At 34.3% G+C, this 27,338-nt stretch overlaps 1 protein-coding gene and 2 long non-coding RNA genes across 4 annotated transcripts; 2 read left to right on the plus strand and 1 right to left on the minus strand.

The window, feature by feature from the left end:
- Positions 1-5,449: 5,449 nt before the first annotated feature.
- Traf4 (TNF receptor associated factor 4) lies at positions 5,450-27,086 on the minus strand. The gene is made up of 3 exons (XM_073971315.1): positions 26,410-27,086; positions 8,090-8,194; positions 5,450-6,910 (listed from the first exon to the last, which is right to left on the minus strand). Exons 1-3 carry the CDS (start codon positions 26,659-26,661, stop codon positions 5,819-5,821), a joined length of 1,449 nt encoding a protein of 482 aa, XP_073827416.1. The 5' UTR covers positions 26,662-27,086; the 3' UTR covers positions 5,450-5,818.
- LOC141395453 (uncharacterized) lies at positions 8,096-9,699 on the plus strand. The gene is made up of 3 exons (XR_012410644.1): positions 8,096-8,247; positions 8,323-8,739; positions 8,824-9,699. It is a non-coding gene; the product is annotated as an uncharacterized lncRNA (long non-coding RNA).
- On the plus strand, positions 10,066-21,168 carry LOC141395452 (uncharacterized). 2 transcript variants are annotated; one of them, XR_012410643.1, is made up of 3 exons: positions 10,066-10,851; positions 10,915-19,853; positions 20,236-21,168. It is a non-coding gene; the product is annotated as an uncharacterized lncRNA (long non-coding RNA). The 2 variants fall into 2 exon arrangements; XR_012410642.1 differs by lacking the exon at positions 20,236-21,168 and having other exon boundaries at positions 10,915-16,604; positions 16,664-17,675.
- Positions 27,087-27,338: the final 252 nt, after the last annotated feature.

A 27,338-nucleotide genomic window follows, 5' to 3' on the forward strand; every position in this document is an offset into this window, starting at 1 on the left:
CCTTCAAAAATCTGACTTGTTTCCTTCTTAACCGCTTTATGTTTTGTATTCGCGACGAAATAATGTTTTCAGCTTCAAAATATATTTAAAATGATACTGTAACCGGATCTAAGTTGTGCCAATATGGAACGTGTTTGCCTTGGAGTGCAACACACTATCCGAAATTGCTGGAGGATGTTGGTTGCATCTGTAGGCATTTATGGCTTTGGAGTCTGCCTGTTAAAGCACGGTATTCAGAGAGTTCGTAATCGATTGTCAGTTGACATCCAATGAATTGATTTTTTGGATGTCTTCACGTTGGATATCACCTGAAGTCCTGACGGAAGCGTCTAGGTGGTAGATCTTTCATCAAAACGTAATGAGTGGGGTGGTGCTAGCTGGAACTGTCTATTCAGCAACACATTATGTGGCTTTTCTGACAGCATCCTGGTTTCCTCGTGAAGATTATACACAATTGTCATATCGAATAGTTTGTCGTTGCAGCTCACGGGCCTCTCTGCCTAGATCATGAATATCCCTGCTGACATACCTGGTGGGGGGTCCCATCCACCATAAAGTGATTAGAATGGATCTCGCGATAACACCCGAGCAAGTATTGCAACGAAAGCATAACATTGTGTTTATAATACAGGCCCCATATTATGTGTAAACAAAGAACGGCTATAAAAACGACAATGGAGAAAGGTTGATAGATCTCTGTCCAATGCTTGACATGGTGATTGGAGGTTCCATATTTCCACATAAAGAAATCCACAAGTACACATGGACATCTCCCAATGGTAGTTCAAAAAACCAACTAGATCATATTTGTATCCGAAGAAAATGGAGAGGATCCTTGAATGACATTCGCTCAAAAAGAGGAGCAGATATGGAAGTGACCACGAGTTTGTGGTGGCAAAGTTAGACTAAAACTAAAAAAGAACTACCGAAAAGTAACAAGAACAAATGATTTGATGTATATAAACTGAAGGATATATCTAAAAAAAATAGGGTAGTCAACCTGATAAGAGAAAGCATCACGCCAAATCCCAGATCATGGGAAGACACCCACAAAACCCTAAAGGATATAGCCGATGAAGAAATCAGAATCAAAGAAAAAGAAAAACGAAAGACATGGATAACAAACGAGACATGGCAACCTATCAAAGAGAAAAACTCGCCGAATCAACACAATATAAAAACGTTGCCATGGCAGTCAAAACCCTAGCCTGGGTACCTATTCTTTAACTTTTTTACAATTTTAACTCATTGTGTATTTTACAACAATTTCATTTTTGTTTTGTAGTTGTTACAAAAACAAAATAAATTTTAACAACTTTTCAATCTTAACGACTGTCGATAATGTTATTTTTCCGAGAAACTCATTTTAACAATACATGCTCTGTTCCAGAACCTGCAAGAAGCTAATATTTTTTACTACGATAACATTTTTTCCTTTATTTTATCGGAACAGACCAACAATTAACTACCTTGGTATTCTGTAAACAAATTTTAACAACTTTTGTTACAAATGTCGTTAAGAAAACAACACAAAAATAGACCCATGGTGCGACAAATGCAGACGAAAGTGGAATTGGATTGGCCACAGCCTCAGAAAGAACGAGGAGAGTATCGCAAGAATGGCTCTAGAATGGAATCCCCAAGTAAGACGGAGGCCAGGTCGACCGAAATGACGTGGTGAAGAAGTATTTTAAAAGAACTAAAGACATAACTAAATCTTACGATGGTATAAAAATGATATGATATTCATGATATTCAACTATTTTCTCGCCTCTGCCGTCCACGTGTCGAACAGAGTGGCCGTTGGTTTAGTAGCGGATATCTGCATATTTCTCGCTTGAAATCTGGAGGATGGTTCTATGGATCCTTTCTGAAAGAAAGGGTGGTTCTATAGACCCTTTCTGAAAGAAAGTTTGCTTTTATAGAGCCCTTCTGAAATAACGTGTGCTTCTATAGAGCCTTTGTTAAAGAAAATGTGCTTCTATAGAACCTTTCTGAAAGAAAGATGCTTCTTCTATAGACACTTTCTGAAAGAAAGGGTGCTTCTATAGACCCCATCTGAAAGAAAGAGTGCTTCTTTGGACCCTTTCTGAAAGAAAGGTTGCATCTATAGACTCTTTCTGAAAGAAAGGGTGCTTCTATAGACCTTTCTGAAAGAAAGGGTGCTTCTATAGACCTTTCTGAAAGAAAGGGTGCTTCTATAGACCTTTCTGAAAGAAAGGGATCTTTTATAGACCCTTTGTGATAGAAAGGTTGCCTCTATAGACTCTTTCTGAAAGAAAGGGTGCTTCTATAGGCCCTTTTTGAAAGAAGGGGTGCTTCTATAGACTCTGAAAGAAAGGTTGCCCCTATAGACTCTTTCTGAAAGAAAGAGTGCTTCTATAGGCCCTTTCTGAAAGAAATGTTGCCTCTATAGACTCTTTCTGAAAGAAAGGGTACTTCTATTGAACCTTTCTGAAAGAAAGGGTCTTTCAGGAAGGGTCTATAGAACTTTGAGAACATACTGCGCTTCTTTTTCGTGTTTCCTTATAACTAAACAATAACTATTTGTGTTGACTAACAAGTAAGAAAAGCGTTAAGTTCGGTCGGGCCGAACTTTTTATACCCTCCACCACAAATTTCAGCCATTTCGGTAGATTAATGTGGCCACAACCTTCAAAATACCGAAATTCGGAAGGTACCGTTCATGGACCTATACCTACAAATTTCTGGGGGAAAGTTTTATACGCCTAAAGAATACTAAATACCAAATTTCAGTCATCTCGGTGTGATAATGAGGCTAAAACATTCAAAATATCGAAAATCGGGAGATATCGTATTATGGGGGCTATATCAACACGTGGACCTATATAAACATTTTATGGTAGAAATGTTTCTTAAGGTAGAGTTACATTAGGCAAATATTTGCTCCAGCGACCGGCATTGTGCGCTTACTGAGAGCAAGTTAGCATAAATTCAATGTATTATTAACACCACTCGATCTCAGTAAGCGCACAATGCCGGTCGCTGGAGCAAATATTTGCCTAATGTGACCTTACCTTTAGCCTCTGGAAACACAAAATACGAAGTTACAACCAATTCTTTGGTCTATATCGATGTAGAATTGCACGCTGATCAAGAATATATATACTTTGTGGGGTCTACAATGATTATTTCGAGTAGTTACAAACGTAGTGACAAACTTAATATACCCCCATACTATGATGGAGGGTATAACAATTTGTGTGTGGTTCTATAGACCCTGTCAGAAAGAAAGGGTGCTTGTATAGATCCCTTCTGAAAGGAATGGTGCTTCTATAGACCCCTTCTGAAAGAAATGGTAATTTCAGACATGTCACAGAATCCGATCGGAATTGTTTTAATTCCGTAATTTCATTTCGATCGTTTTTGCTTTAGCCTCTTTAGATTTCGATCGATTTGGTGAATTCAGAAAATCTTATTATTTACTATAAATATGGCAACATTAGAGTAATCAAAAGAAACAAAGCAAAAACATATGATTTGAAAACACTGTAGATGTGGAAATTGTGAAAATATTATTGGTTTTTTTTTTGTACGAAAAGAAAGTTAGTTTTATTGGATTTTCAATTTTTCTATTGTTTCTGTAATTGATGAGCAAAGAATCAACATAACATTGAAAAATAGGCTGTCGTCCGTATTGTCAGTTGCTTTGTATTCGTGTATGAAACTAGGGGTTCTTAAATCGATTTCCCCACTACTGCAATTTCATAAAATTACTCTAGTATGGAACTCGATTTAAGAACCCCTAGTTTCAGGCACGTATACAAAGCAACTGACAATACGGAAGTCAGCCATACCTTATTTCAGTAATTTCTTCTTTTGTTTTCTTTTAGTCTGTGTTTAGACACACAAATTTCTCGGGAAAGTAAATTGAGTTTTTGGGAGAGAGCGGAGAGGAAAGAGCTTCTCAATACTCTTTCCTACCCCCTATTGCCTAAAAACTGTATTTACTTTCCCGTGCGTCTAAACACGGACTTATCATTGCTTTAATTTATCATTAGTAATGCCAGATTGTTTAGTTTCTACAAATTTACAACGAAAAAATGATATGGCAATACTTTGTTAATAATTGGTTTCGTGGATTGAGATATGATGAAAATGTGAACATTTTTAAAATAAAATAGTAAAAAAATTAAATTAAATGTGATTTTGTTAATAAAACACTATTTTTATTATTTTTAAGTGTTTTAAAGTGACATGTTTGCGAAAAATACAATTCCACTTGAGAAACCAAAAGTGGTTTCATTCCGAAAAAATTTCGTTTTTCGGTTTCTAAAGAAGCTAAATACGGAATCAATTCCACATTCGATCGGAATTGGTTTCTGTATCCACTCAAAATATCTTTCCAAGGACGTAGGCAAAGGTTGGTCCATGGGTATCATAGTTCCAATATCAAATTTTAATGATTTTCAATGGAGTCGTTTAATAATATTGACGCCACCTTTGCAAAAATGTATCCCATTCCCCTTTTTCTAAATAAAACTCATGGTTATTTTTTTTTTCTTTACAAAAAAGTCTTCATTTCATTCGTTCAGATATCAAAAGAGTATCTACATTGTAATGTTAACAGGTTTGTTTGTTGTTGGTATTTTGTTGACTTAAAATTAGTATCATTTTATGCGATTCGTTTGAATTATATGATTTCGAAAAGAAGAATACATATGTATATAATACGACATTTTATTTTATAGTATAAAAATGTGTAAGTATATTAATAAAAATATACATTCATTGTGCGTTACATAGCTATGACTATTTTATCTTCATTTTTAGTTTAGAGAAAGAAAAAAAAAGAAAACAAAATTAACATTCGATAATGACCACAAAATAAAAAATAAAAATAAAGTTAAAAAAATAATAATGAAAAAACATGCAGCCAAAAGCAGAGATAGTTAAAGAAAAATTATGTGACTATAAAAGTCGCATATAATTTGATTTCTAACATCTCTGTCAGATGCTGCAGCATGGATGATAAATGACAATTAATGCTATTATATTTCTCTCTATGGATATAATAACTTAAAAAAACTGTTTAAACATCAGATACAAACTACCAGAGTTGTCATTTTATGTGTGTGTGTTTGTTTTACTACAGGTATATGTGTATGTATGTTATATTTGTGTTAGTGTTTGTGACATATCATTTGCATATATATTCGAGTCTATAAAAATCATCTTTTGAAACAACATTTTTCTCTATGAAGAGAAAAACACGAAAGACTTAAGACACAAACTTTGTTATGATGATGATGATGTTTTGCTGTCTGTTATCGTTTTATCGATAACAAGACAATTTGTGGTGTTTATCCTTTGGTTTAATTCCAGCACATTTTTTAAGGTTTTTTAAAACTCTAATTTCTTCAGTATTAGGATTTGACCTTTGTAAATCTTTGTTGATTTCTTTCTTAAAAATATAGAGTTGTTGTTCTTTTTGTTTACATACTGCGCTTCTTTTTCGTTTTGGGGGGTTTCCTTATAACTAAACAATAACTATTCGAGTTGACTAAAAATTTTTGTGTGTGTTTGGATGATGAGGGTGATATTATTTTCCCGCTATCGCCTAAATGAAGTAACCTCCGGGGATTACTTTGGCGAAGCTGTAAATCTATTTTGTTTGTTCAGAATTTTTGGTGTTTTGCTTAATAATTATGGCTTATGCCTAAATGTTGTTCTTGTTGTTGTAGTTTTACTTAGAGGCTACTATTTACATTAAATTTGGGGGACTTAAATTACTACATTAAATACACAGTATTTATATAAACATAACCTTAAAATTAGTAAAATATTTTTTTTTATTTTAAACGGCCACAATTTTACTTGGATCCACTTTGACTCTCAAGAACACCGTATCATCTTTGATGAAGGGCCTTTTGTAGAGCAAATCGTGGGAAATAAATCTGGGGAAACCGAAACCCAATTGATCGGGTTCATTTGAGGGACGTTGGAAATTTTCCCATGTTGGATCGGGCACAAACGACTCTGCAACACCACCCTGACCCGATTGGGCACCTTGCTCGAACAGGGTAAAGGTAATGGAGTGGGAGAATGGCCATTTGAGTAGGGCATCATATTCACCGGGCAAAACCTTGATGTAGACAGAGACATGGGTATTTTCGCCCGGACCATTGCCGTTTAAGAACATTGAAGCTTGCAATTTGTAGCCGTATTGAGAGGTGTAGAATGGTGGTGAAACCAATTCCAGGCCATCTTTACCCTTGGCCTCAGCCATTTTGGCAGACCAGTCGGTAATTTTCCACAACAAAGTACCGGTGAAATTAATGGAAAGTTTGGATACAGCAGATTTGAGCATTTGTATCTGTTGTCCTTGGCGTGCTGAAAGGGCCACCATCAATGACAAATGAGCAGCAGCATTTGCCTCCAAATGGGCCTCCAAAAGATGCCGAGGACCCTTGAAACGGCAACCGGCCTCCTTGAAGGAGCAGGCAATGGCCAATGCCTTACATTCATCCCGGAGATGCGATTCCAAATCAGCCCTAGCAATGGGTCCCACATCACAACGTTGAGGACAAACAGTTGGAGCCCGGGGACATTGATTGACATGCAAAGCCAAGGTGTCGGCCGAAAATTCACGATTACAATGTAAACAACGTCTCAAACGTTTGGTGCAATCTTTGGATTTGTGCAGAGTCATGCGTCCACGCAACACCCTCTGGCCACATTTGGCTTCACAGTAAATGGGTTCCTGGCCACAGGTACCGGCATGTTCCTCCAATCCAGCACCAGAAAATTCACTTTGGCAAAATTCACATTTGGTACGGCGCATCGTGCAGGTGTACTGCAAGTGATCGGTCATCATGATACGGGGTATTTGGGCTCCACATTTGTTGGGGCATTGGGTGGCATCGTGTTTGCAGACATTCAAATGGGCCTGAAAGTAGGGAGAGAGAGAGAGAGAAATTGGGGGTTAGTTTGTTTGGTAAAATATTTATTTTAGATTTCAAAATATTAATCTACTCTAATACAAGGGTGCAACCGTGGTCAAGCACTCCCACCCACATTGAATGCTCGGGTCCCATTCCCAGGCAGGAAAATGTCACATTTTCAACGGTGGCAAAAATATTCAGCCATGTAAAGCCTCTCTACCAGAGGTGTTTGAAGGCACGCCATTCGGCCTCAGCTATAAAACGTAGGTCTCATGACCATGAACCTGCCCCTCAACCTAATGTCGGCGACATTTCCTGAGTATTCAGCCATGTAAAACTTCTCTAAAAGATGTGTTTGATGGAACGCCATTTGGTCTCAGTAGTAAAAATTAGGTCCCATATCCTTGAACTACTCTTCAACGTAATGTTGGCGATATTTCCTGAGTATTTTGTATAAAACTTCACTTCCAGAGGTTTCTGAAGATACGTTTTCTGAAGATACGTCTCAGCTATAAAAAGTAGGTCTCATATCCTTGAACTACACCTCAAGGTAATGTTGGCGACATTTCCTCAGTATTCAGTCATGTGAAACTTCTCTACAAGAGGCGTTAGAAGACACGCCATTTGGTCTCAGCTATAAAAAGTAGGTCTGACACCCTTGACCTACTCCTCAACGTAATGTTGGCGACATTTCCTGAGTATTCTCTACAAGAGGTGTTTGAAGACACGCCATTCGGCCTCAGCTATGAAAAGTAGGTCTCACATCCTTGAGCTAATATAAATTCGGGCGCATTATTTGATACGAGATAAGTCTCAGTTGTCACCTCTGAGATGTTTGTGTTGTTCATAATCCATTCTTTTGAACTTCCTCCTCCTCTTCTTAGCAAAAACTTCTGTTCCAACTTTCAAAAGTTTCTTCTTCAAGTTGTGCTTTGATTCTTGGAAACCGCCGCTATAAGGAAGTTGTGTTGTCTTTTTTATGACATTAACAAAAAAAAATGCCATCACAAAACAAGCGACATGGAAACATAAAACCCACAACCAAGTGTTCATAAAAAAAGGTAACTAACAGTTATTAAAATAGAGGAAGCCGCCGCCAGAACAGGTATTACGACCTTTTGCCTAAACACCAAGTTAATGTTTTAATTTATGTTTTATGTTTTTTTTCTTAATTTTCAACTTACTTTTAGTTTGCGTAATTCATCCGACCAAGTGCAGCCCTGTTTGTGATGTATGCAAAAGACCAAAGAACCCATTATGGCTTGTTTTGGATCAGGACCAGGGTAAATCTGTAAGCAGAAAGAACATAAGAAAACATGGTTAGAATACAATGTGATTTATGGTGAGAACTTATTTTAGAGAACCTTAAATTTACGACAGTTTTTTGTTATTAAATGGAAAAATGAATTCATTTTAGATGATTATGGTGGTGGTGGATGATGATGTTGTCAGCGGAAGATTTAAGGGCTTAATGATTAAAACCAACTAAGATACAAGGAATTTTATACAAATGAGATACAATATGATTTTTAAGTCTCAACAAAACAAAATAACAACATGTCTTTAGCCTTTTAATAAACAATAACAAAGTCAAAGGTATTTTACCCTTTACAAAAACAAATGTAAAGCTGACTTTACCCTTTCCACAACAAATATGTTATGATTACTCCTTTTAACAACAACAAATCCCTACTAATTTGCCTGCCCCTTAAGCAAGAAGAACAAAAAAAAACTATTTGGAAGTTGTGTTTACATCAAATTTCAAGAAAAACAAACCGCCGTCCGCCGCCGCCTACCTTTTGATTTCGAAGCGATGATCTCAACTCTAAGGTCTGTAAGTATTTACTAAAATTATAAAATTTTTGTTTTCTTATTTTTCATTCAAAATACAACAATTTTTCGTTCTACTCTCTTACAGGTTTTTCTTCTTCAATTCTAATGTGGTGTGTATTTGGTTGAATGGGCGCCAGGGAAAACAAATCAACGGTACTTTTTTTTATTCACATGAAGCATGACAAACTAGCAACAACAACCAAACGGAAATAAAATCAATAATTAAATTTTCAACGCTTAGAAGAGAGAGAGAGGGGAGAGAGAAGGGAGAAAAACAAAATTCCATAAAAACGAGGAAAGCATTTTGTAAAGTCCGTCCCTCCTTAACATAAAAATTTAAACTTGGGCAGTTTGTTTTATTGTTCTTTCAATATTTATTTAATTTTTCTTTATTACAAAAGACCCCTTTTCCATTTCTTGCATAAAAAGCCTAAAGAACCTTACAAAAATTAATGAATGTGTTGCTTGGCAGCTTGTCAACATCCGGTTTGATTAAAAAGTCAAGCATTTTATGATTTTGATTGCATACCACAAAAACTTCTTACACACACTAAACATGCATATGCCCTCCATTATAAACCCCTTGCATTTGGTTCGCCATATCTTCAAGGAATGAAAAAAAAAAAACAAGAGCGTTGCTCCCTTTTTAAAATAAGTGATGTGAAATTATCCAATGGGAGGGGTAGGACCAATTTTAATTTTGCCTTACAATGCTGTTCCGCGGCCACAAAAATATAATTCAACTTATGCCTCCGTTTTTGCCACACAATTAAAACAAATTAATATTTTTTACATTATTGTCATCGAAAAAGTAGCCCTCAAATGCAAACTGTGCCCGGAGGCTAAAAGTTCACTTTTAATTAACATTTAAAAATGTTGCTTAATGGATTTTTTTATTTGTTCCGGTTTTCAGAAAGGGCCATATGGGATCATATCGCGTTAAAATATAATTAAAACGTTATTAATTTCAATGACAAACATATTAGGTGTGTACGATAACTTTCCCAGCAATAATTACTCAGTCAGTTATAGCAACCTCTCTCAGTGAATTTTACTCTCTCAAGCAAGAAAAATTGCAGAAAATTATCGAACAGCATTTTGCAAAAACTTGCAAGAAAATCAGCTGTTTCCGAAAATTTATGAAAATTTTTTTTGTTTCTTTTGATATTTTAAACCAAACGGAACAAAAACATAAATTTTAAAATTGCAGTTTACTTATTTAATGCTTTAATCCTATCCACAACGCTTTAGAATCTAAAAAAATGTGCAATTGTGAAATTTTCTTGGTTAAAACATGTTAAATGTTGTTAAAAATAGCTGTGTCTTTTTACGTGATAATTTGTAATAATTATTACGAAATGTTACTAAATGCTGTCTTTTTACACAAAAGTTCAGTAAAAGAGAGCGAAGTGAGAGAACAATTTTGACAGTTGTTTGCTGAGAAATTGCTAAAAGTTGCTGAAAGAATTTTTCCCAGCAACATTTAGCAAGTTCGATCAGCTGTTTTTTAATCATCTGCTAATGGTCAGCTGCTCAATGTTTATCTTATTTTTGTGGAAAAATACAGTAAATATTACGATTCAGGATTATTTATTGATTACTTTATTAATATATTCATAATTTTTTATTTATTTTGCTTAAAATTGAAGAACTTTTTCTTTGCTTTGGAGTTATTTTTTCGTTCATGCATTGGCGCCAATGTTTTTATTTTGGTTATCAACTGTTACCTTGCTAAAGTTTACTAAATGCTGTCTTTTTACTTTTTTCTCTATTTTCGTATCAAAGAGAAAAATCTCCCTTACTCTCTGAAAAGAAGTTGCTGAATAATTATTACTGAAAAAGTAAAAAGACACAACTAATGTTAACATTTCGAATTGTTTACATTGAACAGCTGATTAAAAGTCAGCTGATCAGACTTGCAAATGTTTGCGGGACAAATTTTCCCAGCAAAAATTAGCAAGTTCTCAGTCACAAAACTCTCCAAATTCGCTCTCTTTTGCTGGATAATTTTGTTATCGAACAGCATTCAGTAAAAATTTGTACGAATTTGTACAAATTATTGGGTTATCGAAAACGCCTATTGTCTTCATGTCCATGCATGAAATTGTTATTTGTAAGTGAAATTTACATTAAAATTTATCAAAATTCCCAAAATAATAAATTTTAATCTTTGCAGGATGAAACAAACAAACATCAGAAGGTAGCCAATGCCTGTATATAACCATAGAAATCTTGAAATATTGACAAGCAGAATGTTTAACCAGCCAATGCTTCACCATTGGATGTCCCCGTTTAGTCTGGAATGAAGCATTGAAACCGAATACTGAGCCAGATCGATAAAATGGGACATATTTGCTTTTATACTCCATAAGGAACCTCACTAGTATTAAACTACCAGGATTTAATGATTTTCTTCCATAAGAAAACTCACCAGTATCAAAAGAGCGGCAGTAAAAAGCTTGCGAAATTTTGAGCTTTCGGTGGTAGTACGACATTTGAATGATTTTCTTTCAAAATATTTTATACTCCTTAAGGAACCCCACTAATAGGAAATGAGTAGCAGTGCAATACTTCCGAAATTTTTAAGGAAGCGGGGTAGTACCAAATTTGAATGATTTTCTTTCAAAATACTCATATATGAAAAAGGATAACTAAAGTCCTCGACACATAAGCGCCTGGCTTTCTGACTGAAGTCATTTCGCGGAAAGGAATAAAGAAATGTCAGAACCACATTTGAATTAGGTCGAACTTGGTCTTTAGTCATTTACCAGATATGACTTAAGTAAGAATGCCATGCTTCTTATGTGTCTGACTTGTATATGGCAATAACCGTAGACTAACTGGTCACACGAAATCGAAGGTAGCAACAAAATTGAATGATTTTCTTTCAAAAAATCTTACATAAAAATCGTCCTGCTAACAACCACCTGCATAAGAACTTACGTACACAAAATCCAACCGTGGCTTCCACCAGCTCAAGTTGAACTATGAAAATATAGAACTCCGGATAAAAATTACGTTTCGCAGGAACAATATTGTGAGCTTAGTCAACACCATCCTAAATATGAAATCCACCACCTCATTAAATCTGAACGCCCAAGAGCAAACCGTACCTAAAATCAAGACCGTATCCGAAATCAAAAGTGAGAAGGAAGGAGGTCTCTTTTGAAACAAATGTTGACGAACAAATATCCGAATTGAGTACTTAGAGAAAGGAAATTAAGGGGGACAATTTGAACAAAGAGGTAGATAAGAGGCAGTGTACCAACATAAATCCCCATTGTATTCACTTTATCAGAAGTAGAATTTATTTTGCCATGTGGGCAACTAACTGGAAGTTACGTAGATGGTTTTAATACAATAATAGGGCCTTCTTTATAGCCTTCAGCAAATTTTGAGTGCCAAGAAATTCTTTCAAATTGTCTTAAGTCCCAAAAGTTACTCATTATTTGTAACTATCACCCGGGGCCCTTTACAAAACCTTCGCCAACTTCTGGTAGTACAAAATTCATGAAAATGGGCTTGATTCCCCTATATAGCCTATTATTAGTTAAGACCATCCTGCTTAGTTATTACTACTTTATTTCCTCTTGAAAAATACTACCTATTTATTTGTCTCGTCACGTCGGCAAAACATTGGATGCTCCACAGATGGTTTTAATACAGTAATAGGATCGAGTCAGGGCACTTTAAAGCCTTCGCCAGTTTTTATTTTTTATTTATTTTCAAAACCTTGTTACCAGGCTTATTTGCTCACTTATTGAGGCTACAAGCAAACTGCATTATTCTTCAAGACTTGAAAACATAGTAGGACCTAAATTAAAGAGCTGAGTACATAAGCTGCTTTGCCTGGTTGCCTTGCTTTCCTGCTGCATTTTTGACATAATATGTAAATATAAAAGAATAAAGGAGGCCGGGCAAATTTCGAACTGGGTTCCCCTTTTCTTTTTTGTTCTTTTATCAGAAGCAAGCAAGGCAACCAGGCGAGTCAGCTTATGTACCCAGGCCTTTAGGGCCTGTTTCACTATGTCGAAAGAAAATAAATGCGAACGAAAAACACCTAAACTTTGCTTTTCGTGGTAATATTGACTTTGTTTTTGCTTCGAAAATCATACACGAGTTAAGTTGTTTTTCTTTAGTTTTCATCAAGGCATATTTATACAAGGTAGAAGTGACAATCAGCTGTATTCTTACTTTTTTATAAATTTAGTTTTCAAAATGTAATAGGGTCTACTCACGAAATTTGAAACTTCGAAATTTGCGAACATAAAATTCTTCTTTTCACCGTAAACGTGTAATAACAATGACCTACGACAGTTCTGTATGCTTTATATTTACATTTTGATTCAAATTTGTTCTATTTTAGAGGATTTTCAAAATGTATTTATGTTTTTCCTGAACAAATTTTTGCAACGACCCTATTATTCAATATTTATTTTTGACAATTAATTTTCAATAACAACAATGTTGTTTTTGTAAATTTATTAGTTGTTGTAATTCATGCATTTACCTTATATGAATATGCCTTGGTTTTCATTTTCGTTCGACATAGTGAAACAGGCTGTAAATCATAATAAAACATAAAACTAAAAATAAAACAACTTGATTCCCTATAATATGCTGTTTATATTAGAGCTTTTTGCAGGGTTAACCTTCTTTGAGAGGATTTGTTTGAAATATAAGCAATGGAATTGACATTTAAAACCCAGTCGGTTTGTTAAATCCGGTTATATATAAACGGGGTATTACTTTTCAGACGCTCCTATTCTGTTATTTTTATTTGATTTCCTCTTCAAAATGACAACTTAATAAGAACTAAATTAATTTACAATTTTTAATATTTGACCATTAACAACCCACACAAATTGTTGCAAAAACAAAATTCCCCAAACTCTTGAAAAACTCATTAAGATTATTAGGAAATTTAAAAAATAGAGATGACTTTAATGACTTGTTTATTACCAAATCCCAAGTGGCCGAAAAAAAACAAGCCAAAAAAATATTCCCCACAAAAGAAGCCATACATTTATTTACCTCTGCAACTTAGCATGGGTCTAGTTGCTGGCTAAACATAAAAACAAAACCAAAAGAGCAATAGCATTTGAGGGAATGATTAGTCCGGCTAGGCCTGGTTGGCACAGCCAACTAATTAGACACAACAATATGGTGTTGGCGCGCTTCTTCTTCTTTTTTTCCAGAAATTCCATACAGTTATGTTCTGCCTTTAAAATGCATTTGTAAATTAAAATTCCTCTTGCTGTGGCGGTGTTATCCCCCTGGACGAACAAATAAACATGTGTCTCTTTGTAGACTGGTGTGTTTGTGTGTTGTAAGTTTTTGTTATTTGTGGAAATTTAAGAAATAAATAAATTGTTTATTTAAGAAATTTTGTGTTTGTTTTTTTTTTTTTGTTTTACAAAGCTTAGCATGGGTCTGTGATGTGATAAGTGGCAGCAACAGATAGCAAGTTTTTGGTGGGGCGACTCGTGGCTGATATCTTTGCTATCTCCCCTCATCCATATTGGTTATTGGAGGAGGTTAAAGACACGAGCTTCCAATGTATGCATGCACGTGGTCTCAATTCTATCGAACAATGACTCTTCTTTCATTCCCAAGAAGTATGGTCTTCTTTAGCTTTTGTTAATCAAAAAGTGTTAAATTCCTTATAATTGGTAATCATTATTTGGAATTTTCATTTGGTAACCCAATACCACTACCCGCTAACTATGATTTGAGTTTATTTCTTATATTGATTCAAATAATTATTATTGGTCTAATGAAAATCATGTATTCTTAATTTAATAGCTGTAATTATTAACATGTTTTAGTGAATTAAATTGTGGCCAACTTTTAGTTGGACGCATTCCCACGTTAATCATTTTATGGCTATGTTTTCTGGGTTTCTTTTTTTGTTTCTTCTATATGCCAGAATTTGTTAGCTGCTTCTTTTGTAATATCTTGATTTTATTGTGTAAGCTTAACATTCCTTTTGGGGAGACTGTTAAGCTTCTTGTTTTCTTGTGGGTAATATCACCAAAAAAACATGATTATTCATGTTGCTCATCATATACAACATCCGGCCGGCCTCAAAATAAACAGCTGATATTTTTAATGAAAACTAAAAGGTAATGAATGATATGCGGTGCTGCTAAGCTTGTGATTTTTCTTCCAAATTTAATTTCTGTTGAATTTTTGGTTACCCAATTGAATGATTTTCTTTCATAACTGTCGCAAAGGGAAGAAATTGAGGAAATAGTTAATAATTATTTGGCCCTGAATGGATTCCTAATAAAGAAATGGCTGTGTTAGTATCCCAAAAATCCGCTTGTATATTCTTTAATTTCACCAAGAAGTGGTGGTACCACAGAAATTGAATTATTTTCTTTCATAAGGGTTCTTGCACATGGAACCCACGGATATGCCTAAGTTCTGAGTAAATGGCCGCATTGAGTTTTCAATGACTTGTTATAAAGTTTAATGATTTTCTTTCAAAATCCTGTCAATAATGTTTTCTATTTCTATTTCAATTACAATTTTGCGTTTATTTTTATATTTTTTGAATCATTATTCTTAATTGTATTTATCTTTTAGAATTTTTAGGTTTTTTTTTTGCTTTACAACAAAGCCTTTCTTGTCGATTTCCTAAAAGCTGTCCACTGAAAAACCGCTAAATTGACATCACTCATTGCTCTATTAAGTTAAGCTCTCCTCATCAAAACATTCATTAGGGGAAACAGGTTTTTTCATATGATGAAAAACAAAGTTTGTTCTCACTTGTCATTCCCCACATTTCATAAACAAAGACCACAACAACAAGATAAAGACAAAAACAAGTTTTACCTTACAGAAAAAAAAACAGCTGATCTTCTCAAAAAATTTAAAGGTGATTTCTTTGAAAAGCAGCAAAGCAAAGAGAATAAGAAAACATTATAAAAATATTCTGCAACAATTGAAATAAATGATTATCGATTTAAAGCAGCGACGACCACAGAAATACAACCAAAGCGAAGACATGTATGAACGTATGAGTGAAAAAAGCAACAACCAAATTATGTTTTTGTTTGTTTTCCTTCATTTACACTGTACGTGAGAGAGAGAAGCAAATGCAAAAACAACTCAGTGGGCGCCCTCACTATACGATCTAAGCAAAGAAGCTCGTCCCTGATTTAAAGGCGAACCCATAATAACAAAAGAAGATAAAAAACAGCTGGTAAAGGAAGTCAATGAAGCATTAAAAACAACAATAACTAGCATTGCAAATTGTGGACCGCTTTTGTTTGTCAAATCTTCTGTTCTATCATGGACGTGATTGACAAGAGAAACACTTAGTTCTCAGGTATGGAAAATTCCGCTACCTAGGCCAAAAATCATTTAGACAGCAACAGACAACCATCCAACCATGCCTTATTTACTTTAAACATCTTTTTAAAGCAAGGAATCCTATGCATTTTGTATTCCATTGAGGTTATGTGGCTGTCTGTCCGTCTGTTAGTTGGATGGATGGCTGGTTGTGTTAGCTATGTTAACTCGATCATTAATAGCAGTGGTACTAACAAAACCTAACAATTGTTGCAGTACATTTTAGTTGGTTGTTGTTGTTGCATTGAACTATCTTTTATTTCTTTATTCTCTGAGAAGAAGCAGGTGATTTTTTTATGTTCCCCCAAGAGAGAGTGGACGTGTTTCTGTGTGTGGTATATTTGGTCTCGCCGAACGACGACAGCTGCAATTTGTGGAAGACAAGAACAACAAAAAATGCATTCACAGTTAGTGTTTTAAATTCGTGCAACAAAAACAACAACAAATTGTAGGTAGATTGAAATGCCAAAAAATGCGGGTTATGGCCAGCAGCAGCACCAGCAAACGGTATTATCATGAATTTAATTTCTTTTTCTTTCAAGAAAATGTGATAAGATGTTTTTTAGTCATCTTTAGTTGGAGTTAAAATTATAGAGTATCTGGAGAATTGTTTGTGGTGTTTAAAAGAAGCTATAATTGTGTATTGGGATGTAAAAGGACTTATCGCAAAGACTTCTGAAGAAATAAGGTGTCATAGAATTCTTCTTAAAGGCGATCTGTATATAGGATGTCTCATAAAAGTCTTCCAAAGGAGATATTACCTGAATGTTTCGGAAAAAGAACATAGAATTATTTTCTTACACCATTCGTCAACTTCAACTTTTTGTTACATTGGTTTCCTTCAAATAATTATTTATAATACACGTTTAAAAATATGATTAACTACATGTTTATTTTCTTAAATTTCAGAATCACGAGGGCCACAAAATTGAATGATTTTCTTTCACATAACTTGGATATAAAAAGTACTGACCACAAACATGTAATTAAGAAACAGGATTCACCAGTTGCGTCCTATAATAGACACATCTTTAGACTTCCAGAGGAATATCTTTCTAAACATATTTTCGCTATCAAAAATATGGCTTCCCACAATAGAAATATCCTCAATCTTCCAGAATTACGAGGTCTACAAAATTGAATGATTTTCTTTCATATAACTTGAATATACATAAGTACCGATCACATAAATGTAATTAGGATACAGGATCCAAGAATCGCATCCCAAAGGCTTCTAACAAAGGACACTACAGGTATAATTCTTCATAAATATAATCTATAGAGAGAAAGTATTTTATATGTATTCATAAAGTTATTTTAAAAAGAGAATAACTTGTGAATATTTTTTTATAAAGAAGACTGGAAAAGCGTTTTAATCATTAGATACCTTAGTTAGATATTGCATCAAAAAGATTATATAAAGCAAGTCGAAGGAACATTTAAATCGCATTTAAAATGTCTAATAACCCCAAAATCCTACAATTAGCAACACAATTTTCCATCCCGTTACAAAATATGAAATAATCGTTTTATTCTTACATTTTCATTATCTAATGAGAGAAGGAAATGAACGAAATAGACAAATTATATAGAAAAAATAATAGTCATAGTGATATGCAGACGTCTCTGAGGCTACAAAAACTCAACAGTGGAGTTATGGAACTAACTTGTCGTCTCTCTACGGTCAGTAACATTCACATAACATTGTTATCTATCTTTTTTTTGTTTTTGAAAATTCCATATCATTGTTGTATGTCATTGGTCTTTTCGATTCTCGTTTGTTTTAGTGTTGATGATTTTATTTTTTACTTTTAAAACTTAAACAGAAAATTGTTGTATTAGTGTAAACACACCATATGCATACATAATGATGACGATGATGATCATGATGGTGGTGATTGTTGTGATGATGACAAATAAACATGAATGCTATGGTACTCTACTCCATGGTCTGGTCTATTGTTGTTGAAAGAAGAAAAAAACTCCAAGAATTTTCACTGAACAAAAAAAAAAAAAAAAATAGAAAAACTGGGAAAATCAAACAAACAACAAAACAATCAACACCATTGCTGCTTTACAATGTGCCAACAACAAAAACCAAACAATATCACACACTAGCTCTAGTAATTGTTGGTGTCCTCATTATGTATGTACAACAACAAACAGTAAAACATGATAATGATGACGATGATCTGATGAGGATCATCATCCACATGTTTATCACAACTACCACTACTGCTGTTAATGTTTAGCTCTTATATAATTTTCTATAATTCCACATTGGATGCATTTAGCCTGTCCTATCTAGCGGTATATAGCGGCTGAAATACACACAAAATGAATTCATTGAACGTGTCGCCGCCATTCCTTTTAGCAGCAGCAGCAAGTGCAAGTCACTCGTTTTCTTTTTTTTCGTATTGCTGTTAAAAATTTTCCTCAACACATGTTTTTTCCATTGGCATTTGTATCTCTCGCTACACTGCGCTATATTTTTCTCATTTACCTTGCTACTTAACATTGTCGGCGGCGGCTGGGAACTGCAGCATGTGTCTATTGTTTGAAATGGATATCCGATAATTGATTTTACTCTACGGTCAATGATTTCTTGGAATAAAATAAACGAAAAGAAGAAGCTATAAACTATCTATTCCATGGTGATTCGAAATGGGGAGGAGGATTTGGTATTAATATCTATAACTGTATAATGTGTAGCTTCATTTTATGGTTGAAATAATTTTAAAATGTTTACTATGTGTGAGGTTTAAAATAAATGGAATGGGATAATTTATCTGACCTATCAGGGGGCTACATAAAATAAGATCCTAAAATATGGAATGAAGTAGAGGTCAGCAGTATAAAACACTATCATAAAGATGGCCATCCACTATATATACATGATCCAGCACTTACGTTCTACCACATAATCGGATAATTCTCCTCTTTCATAAAACTCTATAAACAAAAGGTTCCCAGAAAAGAAGCATCTTCAACCTTCCAGAACCACGAGGACTACAACAATTGAACGATTTTCTTTCATATAACAAGAACTGACCACAGGATCCAGCACTTGCCTCCTACAATAGAAACATTTTCAATCTTTCAGGGGTATATCTATCTAAGCATATCCTCGAACTACAAAATTGAATGATTTTCTTTCATAAAACGCTACCGAAAAGATGTCTTCCCACAGTAGAATCTTTCAGAATCATGAGGGCTATAAAATTTAATGATTTTCTTTCATATGCCATGAATATAAGAAGTACCGATCACATAAATGTTATTAAGATGCGGGATCCAGTACTCGCATCCTACAATAGAAACATTTGCAATCTTTCAGAGGAGTGTCTCACTAGTCATGTCTTCGAACTATCATAAAGATAACGTCACACAACAGAAACATCTTCATGCACATGCGTTCTATCCTCCACAGCATTATCTGCCTAAGCACCGCAAAATTGAACGATTTTCTTTCACTTAACTTGAATATAAGAAGTACTGACCACGTAAATGTAATTAAGGGGCAGGATCAAGCCCTTGCGTCCTACATTAGAAACATATTCAATTTGAATGATTTTCTTCCATAAAACGCTATCAAAAAGATGGCTTTCCACAATAGAAACATCCTCAATCTTCCAGAATCACGAGGGCTACCACAATTGAATGACTTTCTTTCATATAACTTGAATACACGAAGTACTGACAACATACACAAATCTAATTAGGAAATAGGATCCAGAACTTGTGCCTGACAAATGTGTACACCTTTGATGGGAATACCTCTTAAATCTTCCAGGGAATTAACTATCTAAGGCCATGTTTATATGATAGCCTTTTGCAGGGTTAACCTTCTTTATGAGGATTTATTTGAAATATAAGCAATGGAATTGACATTTGAAACCCAGTGGGTTTGTTAAATCCCGTTATATATAAACGTACTATAAGGGTCATTTATTACATGTGTTCTTTTACTATCTGATGGATTTGAAAATGCAAAATAAACTAATTTGGAGGCAAAAAAATATAATTTTCACATTGAAAGTTAATGGCCAAATGCTCCTCCTTGAAATTCATTCATCGCTTTTAACTTAACCGGAACGCTATAAATCTGTTCGGTAAATCCAAACTATAACAAAAGAAGACTTATAATAATGGGGGTAAGCCTATATTTGTACTAAAAAATCGAGGGAAATGATTTTTGTTTCAATACACCGAATGAAGATTCCGAAGATCTTAAGATTTTATTTTTTTTTCCAGTTTTAGAATTACGAGGTTTACAAAATTGAATGATTTTCTTTCATATAACTTCAATATAAGAAGTATTGACCACATAGTGCCTAGGTTAGAGAGTGAAGCAGTAAATGTAAGGCACGGAAATGGACTTTATATTTTACTTCAAATAACAATCCCCCCACTGTAATAATTTCATCAATTAAATTGACAAGCAATAGTAAAAATATGACCTATTGTTCCATTTGAATAACGATAACAACATTTTTTCATTTCATTTACAATAATTTTCCACCAACCACCAACAGCTACAATGAAAAACCTCTGTACTTTGTATCCACTTTAAAAGCAATTTGAATAGATAGAAAAAAACCGGACACACTCATGGCTGGATTAGCATATAATCTAGCTTTTTATATCTCTAATTGTTATGACCTTCGGTGGACAATTACTACAATGGGTGGCTTAATTATAAGCATTTTAAAAAAACGTATTGCAAACTTTTTTGCTTGAGTGATTTCGCTGAAACAAAAAAACTAAACGGAGACAGTAGCGGATTTTGTTCATACTGTTCTTGTTACTCTTTTATGACACATGGAGGACACATGTTGCAACCGATACTCTACTATGGGTCGGCATTTTTTCTAACACACATAAAAACTGTGGGAAAATATGAACCAGCAGAGGATTCACAAGACATAAAATGCAACAAACGAGACCAGACTCTTAACACTTATTTCCGTTCAGACTAGTTCAAGCATGAAGCATACACAGGAGGCTCAGCAGCAGCATAGACAGGATGTGCAGTGTAGAAAAAAAACATAAAAATCATCTTCACAAAAAAGCAGAACACATAAACATGTTTTTCATCTCCTTGGTAGCAATGTATAGAGGAAGCCCTGGTTGACACATGAGGGTGTAATGCAGTAAACAGGAATATGCTCTACACATGTTTCTCCAAAAAAAAGGATGGAATTTTGTAAATCAAAAATTAAAGTCATGGGAACCTATTTTAGTTGGCCACTTGAATGCACAGTTTCCCTTCTTTATGCAGGTGCTAGCCACCCAGCCATCCATCCATTAACAATTATGTTTGGGAGGAGGCTGTGTTAGATCACGACATGACCAAAGTGATTGTTGTTCTTTGAAATGCCAGAGTTGATAGGCGGCATGGTTTTTTGTTGTTGTTGTTGTCTTTACTTAACAAACAAAATATTATGCAATTTTCTATGTTTTTTATGCTTTTTTTAGTCAAAGTCTAACTAAGTCGTCTATGAGTTTCTCAGCGTTTGGAATTGGTTGTGTGGTATTAGTGCAGTTTGTCATAGAAATCAGGTTTTACAACTAACTTGGAAACATTCTTTAATGCTAGTCTTCACCACACATTGGCGCTCACAACTAGATGTTAGGCATTCCAAATAGCTGCTTAAAGCTTACATACCACATAAAGAGTGGCGGCATAATTTTGACGAGTTAACAGTAGCTGTTAATCCTTGACTTGGCGGCGATCCGGGTTCCACTTCTTGGTAACTTGAGAGGGAAAATCTTTCTTTGAATGAATATTTTTCAAATGTATGAACAAAATTTTACAACTAATGCTAACTTTTCCACATATAGTCGGAGTGTCTTTCATTTCCCACTTTAAAAAATTAGAAGGCTTTAATCAATATCGAGCTTAATAAGGGTCTTCATATTGTGGACCCAATAAAGACACTTGAAAGGGTTTCCGTCTTCCTTTTCTGGAGAACACATTCTCATTTTTGGCTTGATTGATTAATAGTGAAGGTTTTCCTTAAGGCCTCGTCACATAAGAGGATTTCTGGCTGGCTTAAGTCATCGGCTGGCATATTCGGTAAATGAACAAAAGGAAAATGGTAACATATGTTTACTATGTTATCATTTTCCTTTTGTTCATTTACGAATATGCTAGCCGCTTATGTGACGAGGACTTTAGAGCGGGTAGGAAATAGGTCTTCTATAATTTTTTTACAACCTAAAACTCTATTTGCTCTTCCTTCTCCTTTCTTATACCGTTTATAATTTTTTTTTAATTTCAGAATAACGAAGGTTGCACAAATTGAATGATTTTCTTTCATATAACTGAATGTAAGAATATAATTAATGGACATTTGGCTCTAATACATCTTATGCAAAAGTGGACACTTATAAAGGTATACCTCTTTAATCTATAAACTATTTTCAACTTTTTTGGTGGTTTTGTTTTGGCTTCTGGCCAACAGGTCAACAATAATCACAACAATATTTTCAATTTCAGTATTACGGGGGCTCGAAATATTTAATATAACTGGAATATTAGAGATACTGATCACATAATTGAATTAATATGCAGAATCCAGAACTTGCGTCCTCCACTAGAAACATCTTCAATCATCCACAGGAATAGGTATCTATCTATTTTTTTCATAATACGGTATCATAAAGATAGCTTTCCATAAAAGAAACATCTTCAATATTCCAGAATCATGAGGGCTACCAAACTTGAATGATTTTCTTTCATATAACTGAAATATAAGAAGTTTTGACCACATAACTGTAACTATATGCAGGATCCAGAACTTGCGTCCTGCAATAGAACTATTTGCAAACATCCAGAGGAATATCTACCTAAACATATCTTCGAGCTACAAAATTGAATGATTCTCATACATAAAATGCTATCACAAAAATAAATTTCCATAAAAGATACATCTTCAATATTCCAGAATCACGAGGGCTACCAAACTTAAATGATTTTCTTTCATATAACTTAAATAAAAGAAGTTTTGACCACATAACTGTAATTAAGATGCAGGATGCAGAACTTGCGTCCTGCAATTGAACTATTTTCAATCATCGAGAGGAATATATACCTAAACATATCCTCGAACTACAAAATTGAATGATTTTCATTCATAAAAAGCTATCATAAAGATAGTTTTCCATAAGGGAAACATCTTCAATATTCCAGAATCACGAGGGCTACCAAACTTGAATGATTTTCTTTCATATATCTTCATGAGCACATAAATGTAATTAAGGTGCCGGAACCAGCACTGGCACTCCCAGTATAGGAGTAAATTCATTCTTCCAGAGGAATATCTACCTAAGCATATCTTCAAAATATAAAATTGAATGACTTCCTTTCGCAAAACGCCATAAAACAGATGGCTTCCCGCAAAACAAACATCTTCAATATTCGAGAATCACGAGGGCTACCAAAGATTGAATGATTTTCTGTCATATAACTTGAATCTTTGACCGCATAAATGAAGGTACACCTCCTCAACCTTCCAGAGCATTGTCTTCTATCTAAGCATATCTTCGTACTACAAAATCAAAGAAAACATTTGTGCCTTGAAGATAGCTAATGCTAATTTTGGATGATCTTCAGATAGAAGTTCTTTAATCGCTCCTCACTCCAAACATTTGAAATGCTCTAATCAGTGATGGATTGAATTGACACATTAGCGATTTGCTTATTGGGAAATACGGTACCACACGTATTCGAATTGATAAGACCACAACGGTTGGTGGGTGTTTGAATAATAAACATTTTGTAACGTTTTGTGTGATATATTCTCTTATCAAATGACCTCCAATAATACGACAAAAAAAAAGTGATGGCCTACATTTGTTCAAAATAAAAGTTATTTGTTCAACTGTTCCGTCTCTGTCATTTGGCCAGAGAATTAACCAAGCATTGCAATTTCCTGATTATGGAAAGTTTTCAGCATTTTCCAGGTGTTATAATTGTTACGCTGGTATGTTTCATCGTCCGATTGTCAGTCACAAAATAAAGTATTTAGTTTTTTTGGCCACATCACATAGAAAATATTTAGTTTCGCCTCAGTTAATTTTCAATTAAAGTAAAAGTTGTTGGCTTTAGCACACATCCCGCCGCCGCCTCCTCCCCCTTCCACTCTCTAACTCTGATTTGAAATAACCAATTGTTATTGTGATTATGGAGCGTAACGTACATTCGTATGTTGTGTGTGGCGGGATATATAAAATAAAAGATTTTTTAATTAGACTCTTTCTTTATCATTATAACAAAATCAAAGAGTTAAGGCAATGCAATAATAATGACAGCAGACAGCATAGAAAGAAGAAATTTATGTGACTCTGCCATCATTTCAGTCAGTCCATATGTTAATTAGAGGTATGGAATGTTGGTTGTGGTACATCATTGCATGCAATAGCCGGTTACACACATAATGAGCCTAATTAAATTTATAATAAAAATAATTGAACATTAAAGAAATCCACATACACTTGGAGAAAAGAAAATGAAAACCTATTTAAATGATTTTCTTTCATACTACTTGAATATTAGCAGAACTGACCACAATAAATGTAAATAAGATGCAACATCCAGCACTGTGGCCTACAATAGAAACATATCCAATTTTCCAGAATCACAAGGGCTACAACATTTGAATGATTTTCTTTCATATAACTTGAATGTAAGCAGAACTGATCATATAAATAAATGTTACAATAGTAACATATTTAATCTTCCAGAGAATTATCTATCTAAGTATATCTTTGGCCTACCAAATTAAATGATCCCACAATGGGTAGAAAAATCTACAATCTTCAGAATCCCGAGGGCTACGACAGTTGAATAATTTTCTTTCACATAACTCGAATAAAGGAAGTACTGACCAAATAAATATAATTAAAATGTCGGATCCAGCACTTGCGTCCTGTAATAGAAACATATCCAATTTTCCAGAATCATGAGGGCTACAACATTTAAAAGATTTTCTTTCATATTATTTGAATATGATCAGAACTGACCACATACATAAATGTAAATAAGATGCAACATCCAGCACTGCGGTCTACAATAGAAATATATCCAATTTCCAGAATCACGAGGTCTACAACATTTGAATGATTTTCTTTCATATAACTTGAATATAAGCAGAACTGATCATATACATAAATGTTACAACAGTAACATATTTAATCTTCCAGAGAATTATCTAAGTTTATATTTGGCCTACCAAATTAAATGATCCCACAATGGAACGAAAAATCTACAATCTTCAGAAGCCCGAGGGCTACGGCAATTGAATGATTTTCTTTCACATAACTCGAATAAAGGAAGTACTGACCAAATAAATATAATTAAAATGTCGAATCCAGCACTTGTGTCCTGCAATAGAAACATATCCAGTCTTCAAGAGTAGTATCTATCTAAGCATATCTTTGGCCTACCAAATTGAATGATTTTCTTTCATTAAACGCTATCAAAGAGACGATTTCCCACAATAGAATCATCTTCAATCTTCAGAATCCCGAGGGCTACAGCAGTTGAATGATTTTCTTTCACATAAATTGAATATGAAAAGTACTGACCCCACATAAAAATAATTTAAATGACGGATCCAGCACTTGTGTCCTGCAATATAAATATCTTCAACCTTCCAGAGGAATATCTATCTAAGCATATTTTTGGTTTACCAATTTTCTTTCATAAAACACTACCAAAATACGACTTCCCACGGTAGATTCATCTTCAATCTTTCAGAATCACGAGGGCTACAGAATTGAATGATTTTCATTCCTATAAGAAGTTCTGACTACATAAAGGTAACTAAAATCCCGGATACAGCGTCCTACAATAGAAGAATCTTAAATATTTCAGAGTTAACCTCCTAAATCTAGCATTATGTTGCAAAATTTTATGATTTTCTCCCACACAACGCCATGAAAAAGATAACTTCGTACACAAATTTGAAAAAGAGAATTGGTTTCGCACTTTAACGCATAACATAGCCCACTTACAAGTGGACAGATGAAGGCCCCTTAGACCCTTGCAAAAAATAGGCTTTCACAGTAATTTAAATACCTTTTAAATTGCGATTTTTTAAATTTCCATTTTTTAATATTTGTGAATTTCCCATTCCTACTTCCCTACAATGACTCCCTCAAAGGCTCACTATTATCCAATGTTGTGAAATAACAAAACCGTCTTTTACGGCAAATTCTCAATCTGCCAAATTCCCCCAAAAAAATTTTCAATATAACCTAAAAAACCCCAAATTGACCAATTCTTTAAATCTTAAAAAAAACTTACAATTTGTTCCAATTCCGTGATGGGCATGTTGTTGTTGTTATTATTCGACGAAGTTGAGGTGCCAGAGGCTGATGATACTGTCGATGATGTTGATCTGGAGGTAGCACAATTTGAATTTTTATTCCTTGGTGGAGTGGGTGGTGGCACTGGACTAGTTGTGTTCAAGGTAGAACAATCTTTTGAATTGCGATTGGGCGAAAGACGTGAAGGAAAACTTAACGTTTTCGTCCACTGGGCCAAACTGCGCACCATGGTGATAGATATCCGTTTAACAAAATGCGATCAGAAAAAAAATAATCCAAATTTGTGGGTGAGAGGTTCTGATATTTGGTAAACAATTTCACAAAATAATCCAAGATATTGTTTATTATTTTATTCAAATTTGTTTTCAGTTTTCAATATTTTTGCAACTATTTTTTATTCAAATCAAATTTCTAGTTTTATTTCCACAAAAATTTGCATAACTAAATTTTCACCTTTTAGCATTTCACAAATTCTCATATTATTTGTTTCTCTTTGATTTTCGTTCTAAGTTTTTTTGGTTTAATATTTGTTTTTTTAATAAATTATATTTTCCATATAAACCTCAATGGTTATTAAAAACGCGTACCGTTCATGCCGCTTGTTCGTAAGCAACTGAATTTAATAAAATTGTGAAACTCCATACTTCTTGGTACTGAGTAGGTCTTGTGCTGATAACAAAGTTGAAACAAGAGAAAGAGAGAGCGTGTGTGAGGGAGAGTAGCTACAAAATGCGCAAATGACTTTGACTGTGTTGCTTGGTGTGGGTTTTTTCTACTTGCGAAAGATATTTTGGCTTGCCATGGAATGGGAAATCATCCACCATCATCAGCACACATCATACAAAAAGTATCTTTTATGTCGTATTTTGTCTCATCAGAAAGTAAATCCACCACCATGCAGTGCAC

The sequence above is a fragment of the Musca autumnalis genome, unplaced genomic scaffold (assembly GCF_047663935.1).
Source record: "Musca autumnalis isolate F117 unplaced genomic scaffold, ASM4766393v1 scaffold_2, whole genome shotgun sequence".
Lineage (NCBI taxonomy): Eukaryota > Metazoa > Arthropoda > Insecta > Diptera > Muscidae > Musca > Musca autumnalis.